General features: G+C 40.4%; 1 protein-coding gene across 1 annotated transcript in view; it reads right to left on the bottom strand.

The window, feature by feature from the left end:
* Positions 1-7,421: 7,421 nt before the first annotated feature.
* Positions 7,422-26,232, bottom strand: part of LOC118773606 (NACHT, LRR and PYD domains-containing protein 3-like) — a 47,617-nt gene continuing 28,806 nt past the window's right edge. The window contains 4 exon segments of the mRNA XM_036522617.1: positions 7,422-7,951; positions 10,064-10,278; positions 16,177-16,350; positions 18,509-20,312. Of these exon segments, the coding sequence (XP_036378510.1) occupies positions 7,422-7,951; positions 10,064-10,278; positions 16,177-16,350; positions 18,509-20,312 (2,723 nt within the window).

The raw sequence follows: 26,232 nt of genomic DNA, 5'->3' as shown, positions 1-26,232 counted from the left end.
TTACTTAACAAATATCTATATAAATAACTCATAAATCATAAATCATATTTTGATTAATCAAATTATTACACTATTACCCTATTGCTAACAAAAAACACAAATAGAACTAAATTGCACAAATCCTGTATCACACAAATACACAAATAGAATAATACACTTATAAAGGAGAGAACCCGAGTATTACACTATTGCACTTCAAACAAGAAACACACAACTAAAATTGCACAACTGCCATCTAAACCCTGACCTTTCTTGCCTTCCTTGATGCAAAGTCATCAATCACAAAAGTTAAAAAAATATCAGCATAATATAGACGTCTTTTAAGTTAGCCTAAAGCATTGGAAATTCCCCTTACTGAGCCCAGGATCTAGTCAATACAATCACAGTAACCCTTTTTGATGTCACCTCAATGAAAGTTAAACAAATCAATAATGTACTGGTTAGGTTGTAATCGTTTTGCTACAGACTACACACATTATCATGATGAAACTGTGTGAAATTATGTCCAATGTTATGTCAGCTAGTTGGACAGAAAACAGAATGTTTTCATCTATGTGTAATAGCATAGGAAGCAACATAGCAACATAGGCTAACAAATATAAGTGTTATACTAGCCTATTTCATTACATGCATAATATTATAGTCATAAAGAGATGACATAGCTGCATACCTCTATCTTTTACTCATTTCTCATCTTCTTCTCTCCTGATGCCTTTTCTTATCCATTTGTGTTGATTTGGCACTCGAGCATTAACACATTACCCCCCCCCCCCCCAACACTGTCAACCAAGAGTCAAGACTAAACCAATTCACCTTGGTGGTGTGCAGACTGGTTTTATATTATTCTTAACGATTTCGCACAAACCAGAAAAAAATGCATCCATATGTCTGTGAAACTACATATTCACAGTATTATGAATGAATTGTGGTTTATTTGGTAGCATTTCGTAGTGTGACTGATTTTACTAATTGCATTAGTACTGTACAAAGTTAGAGGTGCGCTATTTGATAGATTCCCCCACTCCCCCTACCTCGGGCTTCCAGTGGGGAGACCTGAGGGCAGCCTACCCCCGCCCCCCTCCCCATCTCGTACTTCTGAGTGGGAGACCTTCCCAGGCAGTAGCCTGCCTAGCTCACAAACTAGAATCAGGGCGTCCACTCGACAAAGTTAATTGACCCCCATGGTGACATGATATCATTGACGTGACGTGCAAATGAGCGCTAGAAAACTGATCACACAAATGTCAACATTTCGATTTTTTTGTGCGGGCGCCCCGTGCCACCCCCGGCAAGATGTCGCCCATACCTACATCCATCACTGATTATTGCACATGTTCACAGAGAACCCAGCAACAGTTTGATCAGACTTTCTCATGTCTTCATTGAGTAGTAACACAGGTAACTGCAGCACTGACCTTAAAACACCTCTTCATTTAGAGTGATCAGTTTACTTTCTATTTCATACTGTAATCTATATCATGTTAATAATTATGTTCCCAGTGAGTCTGCCCATTTACACGAAAACAAGTATTGCATGTATCATTGTTTCTTTATTGCTGCCATTTAGTGCTATAAAAATATGAGTTTCTGTTTTATCTTTATCTGATCCAGTTAGATGTTATCTTTTGGACTTTAAATTGTTAGGTATAAAATGAATTTCCAGGTTGATGGAGGTTAATGTCAGGCAATTATTCATTCCTGATGGCTGTGACTATAGTGACCTTGACTTCATATGATACAGACTGTGCTCACCTGTACACGGGTTCTGGGTTGATTTTCAGTGCATCTATTCTGAATCCTCCTTCAGTGTCACAGCAAAGACTGTGCAGTTTACTTTCTTTCTCATGTTCTAATCTACAGCTGGTTAATGATTATCTTCCCAGTGCCCATGCTATTTGATATGAGACCATATTTCAACAGTCCAGCTGGATTGGGGCAGGTTGATTTTACGAGAGAGGAGAAACCATTTTTACAATCTTTTTACTCCAAATGATTTATCCTTACACTCTCCATGAAAAGTTTGCAGGGCTTAGTAAATATTAAACCCATACTCAGTTACACCCTATTGAACGTATCAAGTATATTCAAACTAGTTAATGAAAAAAAAACTTGAGACATGTAGTACTTGTTTCCCTACATTTTCCCTTGTTTCCCTACATTTTCCCTTGTTTCCCTATTCCTCCCTGTAATCTCTCTAAGATTATGGACTGGTTCCCACAAAGATGAAGTAATGTATCGAGAAGAATCTATATCTGTCAATATGAGTAAATCTAACAATAAGTAAGACTCTGGAATCATTCTAGAAGTGAATAAAAATGGTTTTCTAAAAATAAGTACTTGGTCACCATGAAAAACTTAGTTTGGACAGAAAACCCAGGACTAAAAAAAAAGTCCAGTAATAAAATCCTACTGCCACTTGATTGTGAACTTTGGACTGCAAAATGTTCTGACTCCGTTAAGAACTACTTCACTGTGCTGTGTAACTCCACCCTGGTTAAATATTAAAGCACATGCTGTATTATATCTTCTGTTAGTCTCGCTGCATTGACCCACCCCCACTCAGTTAACCCTGAGAGACCAGGAACCAGACTGGCGGTGCTGCGTAGATGTAGAATTCGTCTGGCTGCTGTCAGGCCTGTTATAAAGGTGTTATTACCATCATCAGGCCTGTTATAAAGGTGCTGCTTATTACCTGTTATAAGGACAGAGCCTGCAGTGTCTGTGGGGGAGACCTGGATGCTCATTACAATCCTAACACATTCGGATTGGTATTCAACAGGAATTTTTATTATTGTGCATTTGTTGTTTTCGAAGTAGTGAAATCAGCACACCAAGTCAAGGGAGTCCAGGACAGGTTTCTGACCCAGATCAGCAGACCTGTAAACACCAAAGGAGGACTAAGTATAGTTCCACTGCCTTCACCCATATGAATATGATACCATGTATATATCTGCAATGCCTCTTTACTCCAGTGCATTGGTAGGATTAATTCCTCACTAAAGGTTACTAAACTCCTCGAACGCAATGTACCTTAGAGCCTAAGTCAACTCAATTTGAATGACATTTGTCATTTGTGATGCCATTTGTGATCGACAGATTTTCAGTTTCACTTCACTTCAAATTATATAGACTGTACTCACCTGTATACAGGTAATAGTCTGATTCTTGGTGCTCATTCTTCTATTCCGACTCCTCCATCAGTATAACACTAAAGACTGAACTGTTTACTTTCAATTTCACCTTAACTGTAGCTGCAGACGTTACTGATTAGCGTTGCTGCAAGCTGATAGGTAGGGAGGGGAGGGAAGGAGGAGGTGGCACACAGTCAGACTAACTCACTATCGGAAATGTATCTCCTCACCATTAATGTAAAATAAATACATTTGATCATGAATAGAATTTTGGTTGGGCTTTTTATTACATTCTTTAACATATGTATAATTGTTTCCTCTCAGTTCTCAGTGTGTGTAAAATCATATATTTTAGCACATATTAAGAAATTGTCTCTAACTGGGTTTACTCAACACACCTGGGTTTTAGGGTTCACAAATAATGCTTGACAAACATTTCTTGAACCTACACAGCTAATAACAAACTATAGAGGTGTGACCTGTACGACACAGAGCTGCTGGAGCTGTTACCTGTACCACACAGAGCTGCTGGAGCTGTTACCTGTACCACACAGAGCTGGAGGAGCTGTTACCTGTACTGCACAGAGCTGGTGGAGCTGTTACCTGTACCACACAGAGCTGGAGTAGCTGTTACCTGTACTGCACAGAGCTGGTGGAGCTGTTACCCGTACCACACAGAGCTGGTGGAGCTGTTACCTGTACCACACAGAGCTGGAGGAGATGTTACCTGTACCATACTGTGCTGGTGGAGCTGTTACCTGTACCACACAGAGCTGGAGGAGCTGTTACCTGTACCCCACAGAGCTGGAGGAGCTGTTACCTGTACCACACAGTGCTGGTGGATCTGTTACCTGTACCACACAGCGATGGTAGAGCTGTTACCTGTACCACACAGAGCTGGAGGAGCTGTTACCTGTACCCCACAGAGCTGGAGGAGCTGTTACCTGTACCACACAGAGCTGGAGGAGCTGTTACCTGTACCACACAGAGCTGAAGGAGCTGTTACCTGTACCACACAGAGCTGGAGGAGCTGTTACCTGTACCACACAGAGCTGAAGGAGCTGTTACCTGTACCACACAGAGCTGGAGGAGCTGTTACCTGTACCACACAGAGCTGGAGGAGCTGTTACCTGTACCACACAGAGCTGAAGGAGCTGTTACCTGTACCACACAGTGCTGGTGGATCTGTTACCTGTACCACACAGTGCTGGAGGAGCTGTTACCTGTACCACACAGAGCTGGTGGAGCTGTTACCCGTACCACACAGAGCTGGAGTAGCTGATACCTGTACTGCACAGCACTCACTCAGAGAGAAAGCAGAAGTGATCCAACACTGTCCAGGGTGTATGATGTCACAATGAAGGGACGGTCGCCTAAAGGTAAGAGTTTCCTGCTTTCAAACATCAGTTTTAACTGATTTCAATAACTTTATCCTACAAGCACAAGTAGTTATTCCCTCCAAATTGATCACAGATTATTATATCTATTAAAACCTGATCTATGTGGGATTGAACAGAATTTGATCATTCCTCAGACCGGGGTGACAGAGACACATGTTTCATGCGATATCACATGTCATGAAGTGGATAAAGTAGTGAATAAACATATATACACAGCACAACTTTTTTTGCATGTATTTATTTCTCTATTTAATAAGCAATTAAGTTTTATTTATTACATTTTTACAGTATTTTCTGAAGAACCATGATCTACGTGGCATATATTCCAACTTTACTTGATAGAATTGTAAAATACGTCATATCAAAATGGGTTTTTATGTATGTTGAGGCAAGAAATTATTGATACACAAACAATTCCAGATTAGTAAAGTTTTGTTTTTAAAAATACTTCATGGCTGAGAAGTGGGATTCTAGTGTCCTGTAGTGGCAGAGACCCATTGACACGTGGCATTAACCCTTTGAATCCTGTTCTATTTTTTCTGTTTTCTCAGGTTTTGGACTCTCCTCTCATGCCATATATCCAGACTATGTTTTCTTCAGAACTAACTTCTCTAATGTAAAATACCATCAGAAACCCTGACCATGACATGAGGAATTTGATATGAAGTAAAATAATTTTCACTTGGTGAAAAACTATGTTTACTTAAATGCCAATCCAAAAGCAAATGTGTCAGCTCAGGTATCTGTACAGAGACTGATGATATCATTTGTTTAGAATGTATACATATATAAACCGGGGACATTATGCTACCCAATGTGAAAAAAGCATCAGCTGAGTGCAAAATATGCTCAGAAATTTGAAAGTTAGATAATAGTGTCGGCCTCTGTTTATTTTTAATGGATTGCAAACAGCATTATAGTATAACAATAATAACTATTTACAGACAGAATTATATACAAGCATAACAGAATATAACTACATATATTTTAAAAGATTGCCATTGAATAGATGTAGTAATAAATCAGTTCATATTTCAGTTATATTACCAATAAAAAGAAAAACTGATGTTGTCATCAGCATGGTCAGATGAGTTGAGAAAGATAAGCATCTGCATACACTGCAGCTATCAGTATGCGGTCGATTACATCATCATTACAGTATACAGTCCTGCTGTTTACTGACATCTGATTGCAAGACCCATGCTTCTGGTACATTAAAAAAGAGGAAACATTTCTACTTCCTTAAATAACAGAGATACTCAACAGAGATGAATTGGAGTTCTTTTTGGAGTAAGTGAGAGTTTGTTTAACCAAATCTGACACTCTCTCACTGTTAGCAATTTACTTGACCCAATCTGGTTTCAAAGCTAATCACTCTACTGAAACTGTCCTAATTGCCGTCACTAATGCACTTTAAGCTGCAAAAGCTGCCTCTCTTCTGTTCCTGTCTTCCTAGATCTATCACCTGCCTTTGCCATGGTCAACCACCAGATCCTCCTGTCTGAGCTGCTGGCCCTGGGAATCACTGGAACGGCCCTGGAACGGTTCTCCTCCTACATCAGAGGCTGCTCCTACCAGGTCTCCTGGCAGGGCTCCACCTCCTTGCCTTGGTTCCTGAAGACAGGAGTTCCACAGGGATCAGTGCTGGGACCACTCTTGTTCTCCCTCTACACCAGAACACTTGGAGAGGTCACAACAGCACATGGCCTGTCGTGTCATTCATATGCAGATGAAACACAGCTGATCATTTCCTTCCCTCTCGAGATGGACATCACTCCTCAGTTATCAGCATGTCTCACTGATATCTTGGGCTGGATGAACACGCAACAACAGCTCAGACTGAAGATTGACAAGATTGAGAGTCTATTGAGAGTCTATGTCCCAGCATTCATGACCCAGCAAATATGTCCCCTGAGGAACCTCTCAATATGCGTTGACAATGCAAAGGTAATGCAAACCACAGCTGCCAAAAACCCAGAGGTAACCTTGGACAGCACTGTCTTTCTCATGGAGCAAATTGCAGCCACAAACAGGATCTGCAGATTCCTTTTACTCAACATGAGGAAGATCAGACCATACCTCCCCAAATACACAGCTCAAGTTGTGAGCCAGACCCTCAACCTGTCACGTCTGGGCTACTGCAACTGGCTGATTGCCAGCCTCCCGGCATACACCATCTGACCGCTGCAGCTTATCCAGTATGCAACAGCCCAACTGACATTCAATCTCCCCAGGCAGGCCCATGTGACACCTCTCTTTGAGTCCCTCCACTGGTTACTGGTTGCCCCATTGATCCAGTTCAAGACCTTGTTACTAACCTTTAAGGGACTTAATGGATCAGCCCGCCGAGACATACAGCACATGATCAAGGCCTACAAGCCAGTAAGAGCACTGCACTCTGCTACCTTGGGTTACCTCTGTGTCCCAAAATTTTTAGGACCCGCCTCTTCTCAGTACTTTGATCCACACTGGTGGAATGAGCTTCCTGCTGAGATTCGTACAACAGACTCCCAGGGCGCCTTCAAGAGAAAGCTGAAAACTCATCTCTTCTCTAGCCTACCTTCCTATCTATCTATCCTATCTATCCCTATTTTCTATTAAAAGCACCCTACACTAGTGTAGCACTTAACTCAGTACCTTACTGACCTCTTGTAGTACTTTTTGATAACTACTCTTAGCATTGTGATGCACTTATTTGGAAGTAACTCTGGGTAAGAGCATCTGCTAAATGATACAATCTAATGGAATGTAATCATCTGTGGTACACAAAGAAGCATATTTACTCAATGATAGCATGACAGCATTTTCACATATTCAATAATATACATTCAGTGGTTAATAGTGGGGTCAGTTCCACAAAGACACAGGTGTTCCTCCAGGACACTTGAGTCTATTCCAGCTGGCACAGGGACACTGAGAAGACCGAGTCAACCCTAAACCCAGGATAGAGGGGCTCAGTGAATGTGGTGTGGAATGTGTGCAGGAGGGTCAGTGTGTCAGAGGAGACGCTGTAGAAGGACAGAGTGCCGGCCGGCCAGTCCAGATATACTCCTACTCTGTGGGAGGGGGAAGGAGGGGCAGGTATGGGAGTGTACTCTTTATTGTGCCAGGCAGAGTGACTGTCACTGCTGCAGATCAAACACCAGGACTTGTCATTGTATCCAAGTAGACTGTCCTCTCCTTTCCTGCTGATTCCTTTATATGCCGCTCCTATACGAGTGTAACTCCCACTCCACTCAGCCTCCCAGTAGCAGCGCCCAGACAGACCCTCTCTGCACACCACCTGATTCCAGTGATCAAATCTCTCTGGATGGTCAGAATATGGCTGCTCCTTTCTCCCCCATGTCGCCCTCCTGTCCCCCTCAGACAGAGACAGGTTTCTGTGTGCTGTGTTGGGATCCAGTGTGAGCTGGCAGGCATCTGCAGACAGGAGGGAGAGAGAATCCCCACACACACAAACATAAAATGTAAAAAACTGAAATATGGGAAACTATACTAAAAATCTTATTTGGTCATATTCATACATTGATTTTGTTTCTTCATTCAACTGCATTATCGATTTCTTAGACCATTAACTGTGAGAAAGACTGGTGTATTCTACTACCATCATCAATGGTCCTTCTAGTTGGAAGATTTTTTTATGTAAGAGAAATTGGCTCAGATTGAATCTAACCATGATGTGCCTGAGTAGCAAACTGAGGCAAATATGTTTGTTTTTTTTTGTTTTCAATGCTTTCGTGACACTGAATTTAGAAAGAAAAAAACACAACAAATAAATACTGTGTAAAAATGAACCATCGTGTTGTGTTCATTTCATGCTACTTACTTTTGTGTTCCTGGTCAAAAATGACCAACCATTTATAACTGTTTATAAATATCTTATTATGCATATTTTATCATTAGATGTTGCATTAGATCTTTTCATCAACGTGTGTGTGTGTACACACACATGCACATATGGGGTTTGGACGTGGCAGTGTGTCCATCTGTCCATCATGGACATGCTCCTGAACTCTCAATTTCTCTCTTTTTCTCCTACTCACCCATTAATTTCCAATGGCCAGTCATTTTTTGACGGGGAACACCAAAAATGTACAAATGTTAAATAAACCCCCCAAAGTTTAATGAAATTATCTTTTCAGATGATATCTTGTATCTTGTGTTTTCAGATGGTCTGTGTGGAAAATGTCATGAAGTTTTATTCTAATCAGATGAAATAAAGTAAAATGTTCAGACATAAAAATTGTAAATATTTGCCTGGAACACAAGTGGAGGGTTAAATGTAACCCATGCCCAATTAAATAACATTGTGATTAGTTTGTATCAGTCTCCATAACTGTTGTCTTGATCTAAAAAATCTAGAACATGAAGAAATCTAAAAATCTAGAATATGTAAAATCTAGAAGGAAATGTATAGTATACATTTTTGGAATATTCTGGACATTTTTGATGGTGAGGACTTCTCTGTGTTTCTGAAATAGATCAATATTTACTTCTAATAAACTCACATTTCAGCAGCCTCTGTTTGCTGCTGCTCTCTCCAACACGATCCACACTGCAGGAAAACCAGAAAACCAGACAGTGATTGAGTGACACACAGCCTGTCTATGAAGTGCAGTGTGGAAACTCACTTCCTCCCCCTTGTAAATGCCATATATTCAACTGCAGTTCTAGACCAATTATTTTAATTCAGAATCTTTTCAGTTCCACTCAATTCCAATTTTTAATCAATTAAAAAAATGCAATTCCCAATTCAAAGTTCTTCCACAACAATTCCTTGAATTCAATTCCCTCTCCTGACCAGTTCAGCTCCTGAATTTACATTCCATAAGGTCCCTTACTCAAGCCCATAGGCAGATCCCACAAACTCTTACAGTACTGCAAAACTTCAAAAGTAATAATGTATACATTTATAATTATTTGATCATTGCAGTTTGATCTATTTGAAATGCTATGTTTGAGAGTAAACTTGAAACCATTTGGCCAGATTAGTGATATCCTAATTGAAGATTACTGATTCTATTCAAATGCCAAGATGATCACATTCAAAACAAATGTTCACTTGACGATGGACAGATGGCCTTTTATGTTATCCCAAGGTTAAAAGTTCTAATTTTTTCAAGAGTCTTTATATCCTTTTCTGGGGGTCAGGGAATAATTTTCCATTTTTCTGGGTTTTCTGTTTTTTCCCCTCTGTGCTTTGTGACAATTTTGATCATAAACGTGCTATAAGGAATAAAATTGGAATAACTGATATGCATCTACATGCATTAAGATGGTGTTAATCATTCACCAAGGTGTGGTTGAAGACACCTAATATCCACAGTTATTTTGTTTGATTAGAACTACATGATGCTGTACCTGTACCCAGGGCCAGCACTATGGGGGTGACAAACCTCAGTTGTCTCCTTATATCCTGATGTATTTATTACATTTTTTAAGATATGATGTTTTTTGCCCTCCAACCATCCACCAAAGTCTCCATTTCTGAGTGAATTCATTATTTTTCAATGAATTTCAATTCAAATCAACACAGACCCCAACCCTGGTGATGTAGTGGATTGATATTTCACCTCAGTTTCTGCAGTTTACACTTGGGGTCCTCCAGTCTAGCAGAGAGCGCTCTCACTCCTGAGTCTCCTGGGTGATTGTAGCTCAGATCCAGCTCTTTCAGGTGTGAGGGGTTTGAATTAAGAGCTGAAGCCAAAGAAACACAGCCTCTCTCTGTGACTCCACACAGTGACAGCCTGCAGAGAGAAGGAGAAAAGCTCTTCACTGAACAGTCATTTCAGTGAAAAGTGACTGTTCTTACTACAATACTACTCAGTTGGGATTATTTCTGAAAAATAACATTCACAAAAGTAATTTCTACTGTTTTGCCAAGACTAGTATATCAATCAGGAGTACTCAAATATAAGTCTTAGAGGTCCACTTACCAAATTTCCAGTCGAAGGTCCAGAGAAAGGCAGGTCAATCAAACAAAGTTCCACCAAGTACAGAACTATGTACAAAAATGATAAGTCCCAAAACCTCCCAAACTATGTACAAAAAGCATTGTAGTTTTAATGGGAGAAGTGATACCTTTTTTCTGCAAGTTTAGTTTTGTGGTTCTTCCCTCTGTGCTCTGGGGATAATTTTGTTCAAAATACACGTTTGGTGTCATAGTGGTGCTTAACGTTGCCATTCCTCACAATAGCCACCGTCTCATTACAAATTAAGCCCATTGATTTCGTGCTTCCCTCGGGGGGGGGCGGACACGGACACGTATTTTTCAGTCCACTCAGTTTTAATTGCCCGGTTTTCACTATCAACCTTTCTTTTCTTGGTACTGGACAATTTTGAACATGCCATTTTTACTCTTTCGGTATGAATGTGAACATCTGCGAACTAGCTTGCAAACGCCGACGACAGATGAACGGTTGATAATTTGAGTAGCTATCTGACTTGAGTGTAGACTGTAACATTGTCATAGTGATGCTGTTACAGCTGCTGCGATTGGACCTGACAGATGACGAAACATGAACTGCTTTGAGAACAGCATGGAATCTCTTAAAAAAAAAAAAAATCTTTTGTTGCGTGCGCTATTAAAAACCGATCTAGATGACAGTTAGTGTGTAGATTTAGGTCTTGGTCCAGATTAAATTGCATTTGGGTCCAGATTCGGACCGGAGGCTGCCTATTTAGTACCCCTGATCTATAATCACGTAACTACACAGATCCACTGCTATTTACACCAGCAGATATGTCTCCTCCAAGGAACCTCTCAATTTGCGTTGACGATCCAAAGGGAATGGCAACTACAGCTGCAAAAATCCAGTAGTAATCTTGGACTGCAAGGTGTCTTTCAAGGAGCAAACTGCAGCCACAACCAGGTCTGCAGATTCCTTTTATTCAACATTAGGAAAGATCAGACCATACCTTTCACACAGCCCAAGTCGTGACCCAGGCTCTCATCCTGTCACGTCTGGACTACTGCAACTCAACAGCTGCTTGTTGATTCCAGCATATGCCATTCGACCTCTGCAGCTTATCCAGAACGCAGCAGCCCCACTGATGTTCAACCTCCCCAGGCAGGCCCATGTCACATCTCTCTTTCAGTCCCTCCACTGGCTACCAGTTGCAGCAAGGATCAAGTTCAAGACCTTGTTACTAACCTTTAAGGGACTCAATGGATCAGCCCCCCGTTACATACAGGACATGATCAAGGCCTACTAGCCAGTAAGTGCTGCACTTTGCTACCTCTGGTCACCTCTGTGTCCTGAAATACATGTGAGCCATCTCTCAAACCTCCCTCTTCTCAGTACTTGCCCCACACTGGTGGAATGAGCTTCCTGCTGAGATTCATATAACAGACTCCCTGGGTACCTTCAAGAGAAAGCTGAAAACTCATCTTTTCAAGCTGTATCTCAACTCTACCTTCCTCTCTATCTATCGTATTTATTCCTATTTTCTATTCATGAAAAAAGCACTCTACACTAGTTTCACACTTAACTCAGTATTTTACTGACCTCTTATAATATTTTTTTCGACAACTACTCTTGCATTGTAATATACTTATTTGGAGGTTGCCCTGGGTAAGAGCATCTTCTAAATGATGTAATGTAATGCAAATGTAATACTGACTGCATAGGATGGTAGAAGGCTCAGATCAAATCAGATAACTGTCAGGGCTCCCGTCCCCTAGCTGTTGTGTTTTTGTTTTTCCCTGTCCATGTGCTTTTGTTTTCCTTGTGTTCTAGCCCTGCCCCACTCTCCGCCCTGTCTCCGCCCACCCGATCATCCCCTCCTGCCTGCTTACACACCTGCTTCCCATCTCCTCATCAGCCCAGCCCTATATCTACCCTGCTTGTCTCTGTCTTGTTGCCAGTTAGTTGCAGTGTGTTTTTACCTGTCTCGTTCCCGCCGTGTTTTCTGCCTGATCGCTATTCCCCGAATCGACCCTGCCTGCTCTTTGACCTTGCTCCTGCCTGCTGTCCTGCCTTGTTCACCTGATCTTCCTGACTACCTGGTTTGACCCTGCCTGTCCCCGGCTTTGATTCCTGACTGTGTTTGGACTGCCTTCCTGGTATTTTGACCCTGCCTGTTTTGGACTGCCTGCTTGTTCTACGATTCTGTTAATAAACGCCTGGATTCTGGAGTTCTCGTGGTCCACGCCTGAGTCCTTGCCTGTGCCCTGACAATAACTCTGTTTATATGATAAAATGATCACTTTTAGAAATCACCAAACTGCCAAAACTTGCTACTCGATGCTGTTTTACCCACACAGATTTTTTTTCTTTTATTATCTAGATTGGCTAATGCTAAGCTCTGAGAAAAAGAATGAAAATGAAATCCTCTATCTGTAAATGAGACTGGGAGCTGTCTGTATAGGTAATTTCAGGTATCAAAGATGCAGTCAATATTTGACATAAATAATGTCAATAACTGATAAACAGGAGATCTGGATATTGTTCCCAGCATGCATTGCTGCTGATTTTGTGAGACAGATTTCAGCTGTTTCAAGAGCCTGGTGGTAAACCAGTGATCTACTGTGGAAGGGCTTTCATTAGACAGACTACTCTATACATACTCAACACACATTAAGGCATTTGAATTCCTGTTACAGGGCAACAATAACAGTTTATTGACTGTCATTCCTGAGATGTTTAATATTAAGTTCATCAAAATGACAATATCCTACATGAATATTCAAAAAGTAAAATGTAAACAATGTCATTACCAGTGCTGATACACTGACTCATGTCATGATATGTACAACAATTATACCAGATATCGGTATATTTTAAGCATTTGAACTGTTTAGGGCCAATGGCCAATGACTTCTTAACATCTTTACATCTGACACCCTTTACCTTTGACACCCTGACAAACTGACCTCAGTGTCTCCAGTTTACAGTGTGGATTCCCCAGTCCAGCAGAGAGCAGCTCCACTCCTGAATCCTGCAGCTCATTGTCACTCAGGTCCAGCTCTCTCAGACTGGAGGAGTTTGAGCTGATAGCTGAGGCCAGTGCTTCACAGCATTCCTTACTGAGGATACACCTGTTCAGCCTGGAAAGGAAATCATGTCACGTCAGATAACTCCACATAACCCCCTGCCCGCACACAACCTACAGATACTGGGCATGTCTCTCCTGTTAGAATTAAAACTGACTCCTCAGGTTTGACTGCGTGTGTTTATGAGAATCAGAGCTGCACAGTAACTACACAGATCCACTGAACTTTAGAGTATCAGGATCGGCTCAGAATAGGGTAAGAAAAAGGGATGATTCCATCTGTATTATACAGTGATAATATGTTGTAATCACACAATGATCTGCTAGGCTATGGCATATTGACTGGCACAACAGAGAGAGATTTCTTCAGCTGTTTGTCATCTTAGAGGAAAGTAATCATTGTGGACGTAGCAGAAATTCTTCTAATACACAGACACTAGGTCTTATCTTCATAGCAGTGTTAGAGATCAGTGTTGTCAATCACTGAAAGACAGGCTGTACCTAGCATGTGCTGCTTCTGACATAATGACAGAAAATATGAGATATATTAGCAGTTATGGCACATGAAGGCATAAACCTTCCACCAACCAGTAATCCTGGACATAAACTCAGATAAAAGGGAACTCAAGGCCAGGGAAAACTGTCAAAGGATGTAAAACCTATGAATCACAAAAGAGTGTAATGGTCCAATATAATCTATAAAAAGCCCTTAAGAATATGAAATGTGAAAAGTAATCCATGAATTGCTGATTACCACAGAATGAGGCTTTTTTTTTTTTTTTGCTGCAATATAAAAAAGTGCAATATAACTAAGTGCATGCATTCAAGAAATGTGTATCACATCCTGAAGAACAAAGGAGACAGGAACTAAATGTAAATCACAGCAAGGCCCCTAGGAGGCAGCGTTGGACACACTGGACAAGCTTACAATCAAACAGCACCTGCAATGCTGCACTATAGCATCTGCAGCAACAAATATCAGAGAGCCGCTCAGAAATAACGACCTCCAGTGATATTTTAATCACGGCACATTTCTTGAATAAATATTTTTCAACATGTTATTTTTAAGACAAATCTCCATTTCATGCATGTATTGTAATTATGATTTCATGAAACAATGATTTTTACTTGACAAATCGGATTCTGTTAAGGGATGTTTGGCTTTTTATAATTCATACTGCTATATTAAATCAATCTAGAACTGACCTCAGTGTCTGCAGTTTACAGTGTGGATTCCTCAGTCCAGCAGAGAGCAGCTCCACTCCTGAATCCTGCAGCTCATTGTCACTCAGGTCCAGCTCTCTCAGACTGGAGGAGTTTGAGCTGATAGCTGAGGCCAGCACTTCACAGCATTCCTTACTGAGGTTACAGCTGTTCAGCCTGGAAAGGAAATCATGTCATATCAGATAGTTCCACACAACCCCCCTGCCCCCACACAACCTACAGCACTTGGGCGTCGCTCTCCTGTCAGATTGACAGCTGACTCCTCAGCTGTGACTGGGTGTGTTCATGAGCATCAGAACTGCACAGTAACTATGCAGATACATTGATCTTTATTTTATCAGGACAGGTTCAGGGAATGGGATTACTGTATCTACATCAAAATGTCTTTTCAAATTTTGTCACCATCACATGAATGATCTGATTGGCTACACTGTATGACCTCTGAACTTCAGAGAGATTTCTGCAGCATGTGCCATAATAGAGGATTATAAACATGGTGGAACCAGCAGATATGACTCTCATAGGCTGAAACTGGGAGCTGTCTTTGTAGCAATGTTAGAGATCAGTGCTGTCAATCACTGAAAGACAGCAGACCTGGCTACTGTACCCAGCATGCACAACTCTTAATGTTGTACCAGCCTGCTTGTTTATGTAATGGCAGAAATAATGAGCTGTTTGTGCAGGTCTGGAACATGAAGTCATAAAGCTTCCACCAACTGGTAATCATAGACAAAGTTTTTAAACTTCCCTGACGTCACAGCAAAAAGAAGTTAATGGCACCGATCATGATGGCAATTCAACAGACAAACCATTAATTTAACCTTTATGTTGGACTACAGGGACAACAGTAAAATAATATGAAACAAATCAATGTTAAAGGACTAAAATGGCCAACAATAATCAATAAGTAGCCATTGAGAGTCTGGAATTTAAATTTGAAAACTAATCTATTAACTGTTAATCACCACAGAACCCAGTTCAAGAAGATGTTTAAAAAAAGCTATGCAGTTTGTTGAAGTGCATGCATGCCATTGGATATGTCAATTGACAGGTGAGTGTCACATCCTGAAGAACAAAGGAGACAGGAACTAAATGTAAATCACAGCAAGGCCCCTAGGAGGCAGTGTTAGACACACTGGACAAGCTCACCATCAAACAGCACCTGCAATGCTGCACTATAGCATCTGCAGCAACAAATATCAGAGAGCCGCTCAGAAATAACGACCTCCAATGATATTTTAATCATGGCACATTTCTTGCATAAATATTTTTCAAAATGTTATTTTTAAGACAAATGTCCATTTCATGCATTTATTGTAATTAGAATTTCATGAAACAATGATTTTCCCTTGACAAGTCGGATTCTGTTAAGGGATGTTTTGCTTTTTATAATTCATACTGCTCTATTAAATCAATCTAGAACTGACCTCAGTGTCTCCAGTTTACAGTGTGGATTCCTCAGTCCAGCAGAGAGCAGCTCCACTCCTGAATCCTGCAGGTCATTGTCACTCAGGTCCAGCTCTCTCAGACTGGAGGAGTTTGAGCTGATAGCTGAGGCCAGCACTTCACAGCATTCCTTACTGAGGTTACAGCTGTTCAGCCTGGAAAGGAAATCATGTCATATCAGATAGTTCCACACAACCCCCATGCCCCCACACAACCTACAGCACATGGGTGTGGCTCTCCTGTCAGATTGACAGCTGACTCCTCAGCTGTGACTGGGTGTGTTCATGAGCATCAGAACTGCACAGTAACTATGCAGATACATTGATCTTTATTTTATCAGGACAGGCTCGGGGAATGGGATTACTGTATCAACATCATAATGTCTTTTCACATTTTGTCACCATCACATGAATGATCTGATTGGCTACACTGTATGACCTCTGACCTTCAGAGAGATTTCTGCAGCATGTGCCATAATAGAGGATTATAAACATGGTGGAACCAGTAGATATGACTCTCATAGACTGAAACTGGGAGTTGTCTTTGCAGCAATGTTAGAGATCAGTGCTGTCAATCACTGAAAGACAGCAGACCTGGCTACTGTACCCAGCATGCACTGCTCTGGATGTTGTACCAGCCTGCTTGTTTATGTAATGGCAGAAATAATGAGCTGTTTGTGCAGGTCTGGAACATGAAGTCATAAAGCTTCCACCAACTGCTAATCATAGACAAAGTTTTTAAACTTCCCTGACGTCACAGCAAAAAGAAGTCAATGGCACTGATCATGATGGCAATTCAACAGAGAAACCATTAATTTAACCTTTATGTTGGACTACAGGGACAAAAGTAAAATAATATGAAACAAATCAATGTTTAAAGGACTAAAATGGCCAACAATAATCAATAAGTAGCCATTGAGAGTCTGGAATTTAAATTTGAAAACTAATCTATTAACTGTTAATCACCACAGAACCCAGTTCAAGAAGATGTTTAAAAAAAGCTATGCAGTTTGTTGAAGTGCATGTATGCCATTGGATATGTCAATTGACAGGTAAGTATCACATCCTGAAGAACAAAGGAGACAGGTACTAAATGTAAATCACAGCAAGGCCCCTAGGAGGCAGTGTTAGACACACTGGACAAGCTCACCATCAAACAGCACCTGCAATGCTGCACTATAGCATCTGCAGCAACAAATATCAGAGAGCCGCTCAGAAATAATGACCGCCAGTGATATTTTAATCATGGCACATTTCTTGCATAAATATTTTTCAAAATGTTATTTTTAAGACAAATGTCCATTTCATGCATTTATTGTAATTATAATTTCATGAAACAATGATTTTCCCTTGACAAATCTGATTCTGTTAAGGGATGTTTTGCTTTTTATAATTCATACTGCTATATTAAATCAATCTAGAACTGACCTCAATGTCTCCAGTTTACAGTGTCGATTCCTCAGTCCAGCAGAGAGCAGCTCCACTCCTGAATCCTGCAGCTCATTGTCACTCAGGTCCAGCTCTCTCAGACTGGAGGAGTTTGAGCTGATAGCTGAGGCCAGCGCTTCACAGCATTCCTTACTGAGGTTACAGCTGTTCAGCCTGGAAAAGAAATCATTTCATATCAGGTACTTCCACACAACTTACAGGAGCTGGGCATGTCTCTCCTGTCAGAATCACATCATAATGTAGAAATAGAAACTATTTATGTACAGAAACTAAGTACAGAATTGTGTTTTTTTGTTGGAAGCAATTGACCTTACTTTCATATTTTACAACAAGATGTATGCTGTGTGTGCAATTGTCTTATGTTTATTATTTTTTAAACTACTACTTAGATATACAGTATCTGAATATTTAATATTCAGAAATACAGTATGCTGTGTTTTTGGTGTTACAAATAAATACTGATACTTTAACATTATACTTCGTTAAGGTTTTCATTGTATCGTATATTGCCATTTCTCTTGAGCATATCGAGATATGAGTTTTTTAGCCATATCGCCTAGCCCTATGTCATATCAGAAAATTCCACAGATCCCCCTGTCCCCCAAACAACGCATAGAAGCTGGACGTGGCTGTCCTGTCAGAATTACAGCCAACTCCTCATGTACACTTCAATGTGTCCATGACCATCATGGACAGTAACTACACAGAGACATTGATCTTTGTATTATCAGGACACGGTGAGAACAAGGTCATGCAATGAGATTATTCTATCTATATACTGTATCTATATTACACTTTTCAGAACTGCAACGATATTACAGAAATCCAGTCATGTAGGTATCATATCAATTCTAATAGAACTCACAGAGCTGTTCCAGAGGCCTTCACCACTGGCAGCAGCCTGAGAAGACCTTCATCTGATATGATGTATTTCTTCAAGTCAAATACATCCAGCTCCTCTTCTGATGTCAGTAACACAAAGACCAGAGCTGACCACTGTGCAGGTGAGAGGTCTTCTCTTGAAAGACTTCCTGAGCTCAGGTAACTTTGGATTTCTTCCACTAGAGAATGGTCATTCAGTTCATTCAGACAGTGGAACAGATTGATGGTCCTCTCTGGAGAGAGATTCTCCCTGATCTTCTCTTTAATGTACTGGACTGTTTTCTCAACGCTCTGTGAGCTGCTTCTTGTCTGTGTCAGCAGGCCTTGTAACAGAATCTGACTGGAGTCCAGTGAGAGGCCAAGAAGGAAGCGGAGGAAAAGGTCCAGGTGTCCATTCTCACTCTGTAAGGCCTGATCCACTGCACCCATGAGGAGGTCAGACATTCGTTCCTTGATTATGCCACTGAATTTGTTGCTGAGGGTTTGGTTTTTTTTCAGTACATTTATGTTCTGGTTTCTGTATGAGAGAAACACATACAGAGCAGCAAGATACTCCTGAACACTCAGATGCACAAAGCAGTACACTTTCCCCTGATACAGCCCAAACTCCTCTTTGAAGATTTTTGTGCAAACTCCAGAGAACAGTGAAGTTTTACTGGTGTCTATAGCAAACTCTCTCAGGTCTTCTTCATAGAAGATGAGATTTCCCTTCTCTAGGTTGTGGAAAGCCAGCTTTCCCAGTTTCAGAATGACTTCTTTGTCTGACATTAACAGGCTGTGTCGATCTGCCTCTTGATCTTTGGCATACTTCCGGTTCTTTATGTTCATCTGAATGAGCAGGAAGTGTGTGTACATTTCAGTCAGAGTCTTAGGGATTTCTCCACTGTCTGTCTCACCCATCATTTGTTCAAGAACAGTGGCTGCAAGCCAACAGAAGACTGGTATGTGACACATGATGTAGAGGCTCCTTGATGACTTTATGTGTGAGATAATTCTGCTGGCCAGGTTCTGATCACTGAATCTCTTCATGAAGTACTCCTCCTTCTGTGGATCATTAAACCCTCGTACCTCTGTCACCTGGTGGACACACTCAGGAGGGATCTGATTGGCTGCTGCTGGTCGGGTGGTGATCCAGAGGAGAGCAGAGGGAAGCAGATTCCTCTGAATGAGGTTTGTCAGCAGCACGTCCACTGATGTTGGCTCTGTGACATCATACCAGCTCTTATTTTTCACAAAATCTAAGGGAAGTCGACACTCATCCAGACCATCAAAGATGAACAAGAGTTTGCAGTGATGAATCGTATTTGATTTAAAGTCTTTGATTTCTGGGAAGAAGTGGTGAAGCAGTTGAATGAAACTACATTCGTCATCCTTCATTAAATTCAGCTCTCGAAAAGGTAGAGGAAATATGAAATCAACATCCTGATTGGCTTTTCCTTCTGCCCAGTCAAGAATGAACTTCTGCACCGAAACTGTTTTTCCAATGCCAGCAATCCCCTTTGTCAGCACAGTTCTGATGTGTTTTTCTTGGCCAGGTAAGGGTTTAAAGATGTCATTGCATTTGATTGCAGTCTTCTGTATGAATGATTTCTTGGATGTCATCTCAATCTGTCTCACTTCGTGTTCATTGTTGACATCTCCACTTCCACCCTCTGTTATGTAGAGCTCTGTGTAGATCTTTTTGAGATCTGTAGCACTTCCCTGCTTGGCAATCCCTTCAAAAACATGTTCAAACTTCTGCTTCAGAATGCATTTGAGATTATACTGGCACTTTCTCAGGAGTAGATCTGATAATATACATGAAAGAAAAAACACAGAACAAATATGTTAATTTGCTTACTGCCCCATTCTGAGCACACATACTTTGTCTGCTTACAAAGTGTAGATATGATACATACAAAGGATTCTCACACACATACATATAAATATGCATATGAATTTGTGATTAGACAATCAAATGTATGCAGACAGTCACACATACAGTGGATATAAAAAGTCTACACACCCCTGTTAAAATAGTAGGTTTTTATGATGTAAAATGAAACCAAGATAAATCATGTCATAATCTTTTCTAACTTTTGTTGTGAAATTGCAAGCTTTAAATTAAAGTGAAAAACAGTACATTGTACATTTTTTATTATTTTTTTTTTCCTAAAATGATTCTTACTGTTTTTCACCTTAATTTATAGCTTGCAATTTCACAATAAAGGTTCTGACATAATTCATCTTGGTTTCATTTTTTTACATCACAAAAATCTGCCATTTTAACGGGAGTGTGTAGACATTTTATATCTACTGTACACACTGACTAAAATGAATTATGGATACATGTGTAAAACAGGAATAGTGATGTGATTGTACACCCACTGCAGCAGGAGCTGTAACCATGCTGGTATCAGTGGCAAGCAAATGGAATGGACATGAATGTACATAAAGTGTTTGGCAGTTTGACAATTAGCCTGAAGCTTCTAGGTTTTTCAGACACACTAATGAGGAGAAATATTATTGAGGATATAGAAAAACTTGCAATGATGTGGTGCAAAATGGTCCAGGTTTGCCCATTTATTGCATGACTGTATAATGTCATATCTCAAATCCTTCAGATGATAGTATAGCAGTTCTAATGTTAAGAGGAAGAGTCTGGCAGTTAAAACTGAGACAATATGATCTCCCTGTGTCTTCAGTCATGACTCTGGAACAGCTAACAGGGCCCTATTGAGGACCTAAGAGGCCTCATAGAACTGAAGGGTGTTCAAAGCTCTGTGGTGTATTCAGGTGCCAGACCATGTAGTGTCTTTTAAATGATTAGAAGATTTTAAAATCTAGTCAGAGGCAGCCAGTGTAGGTAATATATGACCTCATATTTGTCCTGGTCATTAGCATTGCTGCTAAATTTTCAACTACTTGAAGAGGAGCCAAGGTTTGGCAATTAAAATAGGTATACCAGGCATTATAGTAATCTAGGGGCTTGTTTGTTATGTTGATCGAAGCTGAGATTTTGTTTGAAAATGACATCAAGGTTTCTTGAAGAAGATTTAATAACAGAAGCAAGTGAGGCAGAGATGGATGGATATGACCTGACATAGGCTTAGGATAAAACAGATTAAACAGTACCTGCTGGAAATATCAGGTATCAGAAAGGCAGGTAAAACTGGAACTTTATTAATATGCAATCAGTTCAGCCACTGAACACCACTCAGTCAATTACTCAATTAACCAACATTATTTAGTATAGCATAGTAAATATCAATAAATGAAACTATCATTTAGGATGCTGACGATTTAAAAAAAAATCAGGATCGTCAAGAAGTTAAAAACCTCTCTATATATTCCTTTACAAAATTTTCATACAATCAGTTACCACAGGTGGTCATATCATGTATTACTTACCAAAATCATTCATATAATTCAGCATATACTGTATATCACCTGCTTCCACTGCAGATATTGTTCAGGGATTTTAAGCATTCTTCACTGCCAAATCAAACATGCACAGAGACAGAAACTCTTACTTCTCTCCAGTGTGTCAGCAGCATCCTTGTGGTTCATGTTCCTCAGGATGTGCACTATGACCTTCACAGCCCCCTCTCTGACACAGCTCTCCAGCATCTTGTAGACTTCATCCAGGACATCAGGAACCTCCAGCTGACTCTCAAAGCATTCTGGGTAATTCTGACTCAGATCACCCTGGAGCTTTTTCAGCTTGTTCTGTACCAGTTGGATAAGCATGTCTTCAAGCAACTAAAATGAAAAAGGGAAAATAAGACATAATCAATTATGAATCTTTGGCGAAAACATGAATGGGCATGGTCATCCATAAAGCTGGTTTTATATGAAAGGGTCACATCTGTCAGAATTGGGCTTTTTTAGTTGAGGGTCAGACAACTGGAAGACTGAACTAGGTCATTATAGAGAACTAGATAAAACTGTGTATACAGTATGGGTACAACCATACTCCTTTACATCTATTAAGTTGTGTGAAGTGTAGGATTATATATTCATAAATCACATTCCACATCTTCATGAGAGAAATGGATAATGGAAATCAACTCACCATGAATATGGATGAGAAATTCATCTGATGACTCTGGGTAGACTGGCTACTGGGCATCGCTGACTCTGATCTCCCCTGCTCAACTCTGTGCACAAAACACAAGCAGACAGACCTGTTTCCTCCCCAAGTCTCTGAGGATTTTATAGTTCTGCCTCTGCTGTGTGATGACATGCACAAAACAAAACCAACCAAGGATTCTTGGCTCATACTTGTAGCACTATCTCTTACGTTGTATTTGTAGCACATTTTTGCCTAGGTAGTATAGCAGCACCTTATTGTCCCAGTGACTGTATTTGACATATGTAACCTTAGATCAGATTAGTTCTGTCTCGCTACACCGACCTTGCGCTCAGCTTCAGCACTATCTGCATTGTTTGACCTGTACACATCTTGCCCTTGTGTCTGTTGTTTGCCCAATATATACACTTTTGTACATCGCTTTGGATAAAAGCATCTGCTAAATGAATAAATGTGGGAGTGTGTGACTTGCAGCCCTGATCCTAATACCATTCACACCTGTACACACAGTCAGAAATAGAAATACTGATGTAATTATTTTCTTTCTTTACCCTTTACTTTGTATATTATATCAATTGTCTCATTGGGATTTAAAATTTATTTTCCAAGAAATTCCTGGACAACAAGCAGAAAATATATTACAATCACACAGAGTAATGAATGGCAATGCAGTATGCATACAAATAAATTAGGAACAGCCATGTACAAAATATCAGCACAATCAATTCCAGGAATCGCCATTTTTGCGTCTTATCAGAATTTGCTACCGGTCGTAGGAATGTGTAGCGTAGTGTAAAAACTATTGCTACCTTGTAAAAATGCTACCGGAAGGCAGCAACTTTCACATGATTTTGACGTGTTATAACAGTAACGTTAGCGACAGGAAGGATAACTAAATTGTGTAAATTGTCAAAGTAACTGTATTTGCCTAGATCTCTCCCTGCTCCAACACAGCTGATTCAAATGATCAACTCGTTATGAAAATGCAACCAGTGTTTTAGCTATAAGGAACTGTGACACACAGCGCTGAAAACATTAGGCATCTCATTCGCTTTGATCAAGCATTGTAGTAACGCAAGTGCAAAAACGTTAGCTAGCCAGCAACATGTCAGGAGATATGCACAGGTACATCAGCTAACCTATCTGACAAGGTAGCCTGTGTGCGCCATTAACACTAAGCTAGCTAAGGTAAGTTTTAGACCACACGGTCACATAAATGTAAATATCGCAAAATATGTCACATGTGTAGACATACGACGGAGAAACAGTAGGTAGATAGTTTATGTAGTAACTAGCTATCTAAAAACTATTGTTTAAAAATAGCAAGTGAGTGAGTGGGCTACATTTCCAAAAACGTAACCACATTTCTAAAGACCGTCTCTACCGTCAGAGGACGCAAAAAATTATGGGCGGGCATTTGGTACTGTCAGCTGTACCGTATTTGCATGCCTACGCATGCAATATACATAGACCGCATATATGTTTTTTGCATTGCACTTCTTGTCGTGAACAATAAACCTTTATAGTTGTTGCATCTTCGCTTCTGCTTTCCGTTTTAAGCAGTGGGTAACACTTGAGGGAGGTTAGCCACGACAGTATGCTGTCAAATCAGTGGGTTGGGAAAGAAGGGGGTCGCGAGACTTGACCAATGTTTTTTGGGGGGTCGCCGGACAAAAAGTTTAACAACCGCTTAGTTAGATGAAGAAATATCGCTATTGTGCATGAAAGGAAGATAATTTGCTGAGTCTAATGCTGTTTTAGAATTGAAGGAGAAGCAGGCACTATTCTTAAAACAAAAGCTAACTTCACCTTCACTTAAGGTTTTTGCAAAAATGCTCTACATGGCATTGTAAAGACAGGACAGAAATGTGTTGATTAAATAGAACAATAACGGTGGTTTGAGATAATAGACTGGCAGTCACTGTCTTGTTGGCAACACACCAAACTAGATACTTGTGCAGTCAATCCAGTTTGGGGTGATCTGTATTACCATAAGCCTGACCATGACTATAAGTAATTATTACAGATAATAATGGCCTTTCCATGTTTCACATATGGAATACCACTGCTACTGCTATTATAAGGTCTTCATGCACGAGCAATCTTACCTTTGGTCAGTGGAAGGGATTCCTTTCTTTAAGTGGAGTGGATGATCCATTGACCAGTCACTCTTCACAGAGAGACAGCTGGGAACAGGTGAATCTGCTCTTTCCAGCTGTTCTCTGTTAACAGCACAAAGAAGTAGAAAACCAGATTAATTCAGAAAGTGAGTTTACATTTTTTTTTTTTTTTTTCAAACGGCTCTTTGTGCCGTTTGAAGTTGTTGAAGTTTGCCGTTTGAAAGTGGATCAGACAACTGGGTACAGGTGAGTCTGCTCTCTCCAACAGGACTCTGTCAACAACATACAATTCAATTTTTAATGTAATGCTGACTTGTGAGAAGTGGGCTGTGAGTTTATCCATTTTTCCTCAGATATTCTCACCTCTTGCTCTTAGAGTTCATGGCTCTGTCATGGGTGTCGCACTCCCCAGCGAGATACATTTCAGAGGCCACGCCCACTCCTCAGGAGTCTGGCCTGGGGTGGACCAGGTGAGCCCAGGACAGGCTTCTGACTCAGATAAACAGACCTGTAAATACACACCACAGACAGAGTGATACACACTCCTCTAGTTTCATTAGTGTAAAGTAAATGTGGAAGCATGGTTGGTCTGATTGTGAGGGCTTGTTGTAGGTTGTTATTGGCACTTGGCTGTTTAATTGGTATAAAATGACTGTTCATTGCCTGAAAATAATAACTAGTGAATGAACTCTTTGCAGAGATGAAACTGCATTATAATAACTGGCTGCTAGTGTCTTCATTATACAGCTGGCTACATAAAACACAGCCAGAAGGAGTTCCAGCCAATGGCCATCAAATCACCTGATACCATAGAAATGGTTCATGAAAAAATTGCAGGGCACTGACTTTTTCCTGAGAGCGCAGGGAAGATGTCATATACATACCCCATACCCACACCCATGCACAAATGCCCACATGCAGACAGATATACCTGGCTGACATATATATTGATAGGCCTGTGTGCCGCAAATGCACACACACACTGAAACCTTTATTTTCCATGTGGAGACATGATCACCTTCTGGTAAGTGTTGATCATTCGTAAAGCTTGGAAGATGTTTGCCTTTCTCTGATCAGGAGGGCAGAGAATGTGGTAGGGACAACTAGGCAGTACAGTCAGGGAAGCGGGGAGGTGTTCACTTAAAAGCTAAAAGCTGAGAAATTGCATAGCCAACATAAGCAAAAGCAAAAGGAGCCATAGTAATAACTTTTTGTTGCTTGATTGTGACCTTTGCACTGTTTGCCTGTCTCAGGTAGCAGGTCTGCCTCCATATGCTATAGACAGGGAATCAGGTACATTTCAGTTTTACATTTTATTTCATATTTCAGTCTCTCATGTAACTCCACCTTTAATGAAATAATGGTGCATACAGAGTTTTATATTTTATCTTTTGTCAGTCGGATTAAATGAACCTGCCTCAATCAATTGACTAACCCTACTCTCATACTCTTCTATTCTGACATAGTATAACAGCAAAAACTGGACATAATTTCTATTCATGCTGTTTCTGTTAC

The sequence above is a fragment of the Megalops cyprinoides genome, chromosome 2, assembly GCF_013368585.1.
Source record: "Megalops cyprinoides isolate fMegCyp1 chromosome 2, fMegCyp1.pri, whole genome shotgun sequence".
In the NCBI taxonomy this organism is placed as follows: domain Eukaryota; kingdom Metazoa; phylum Chordata; class Actinopteri; order Elopiformes; family Megalopidae; genus Megalops; species Megalops cyprinoides.
This window is presented reverse-complemented; position numbering and strand designations above follow the sequence as displayed.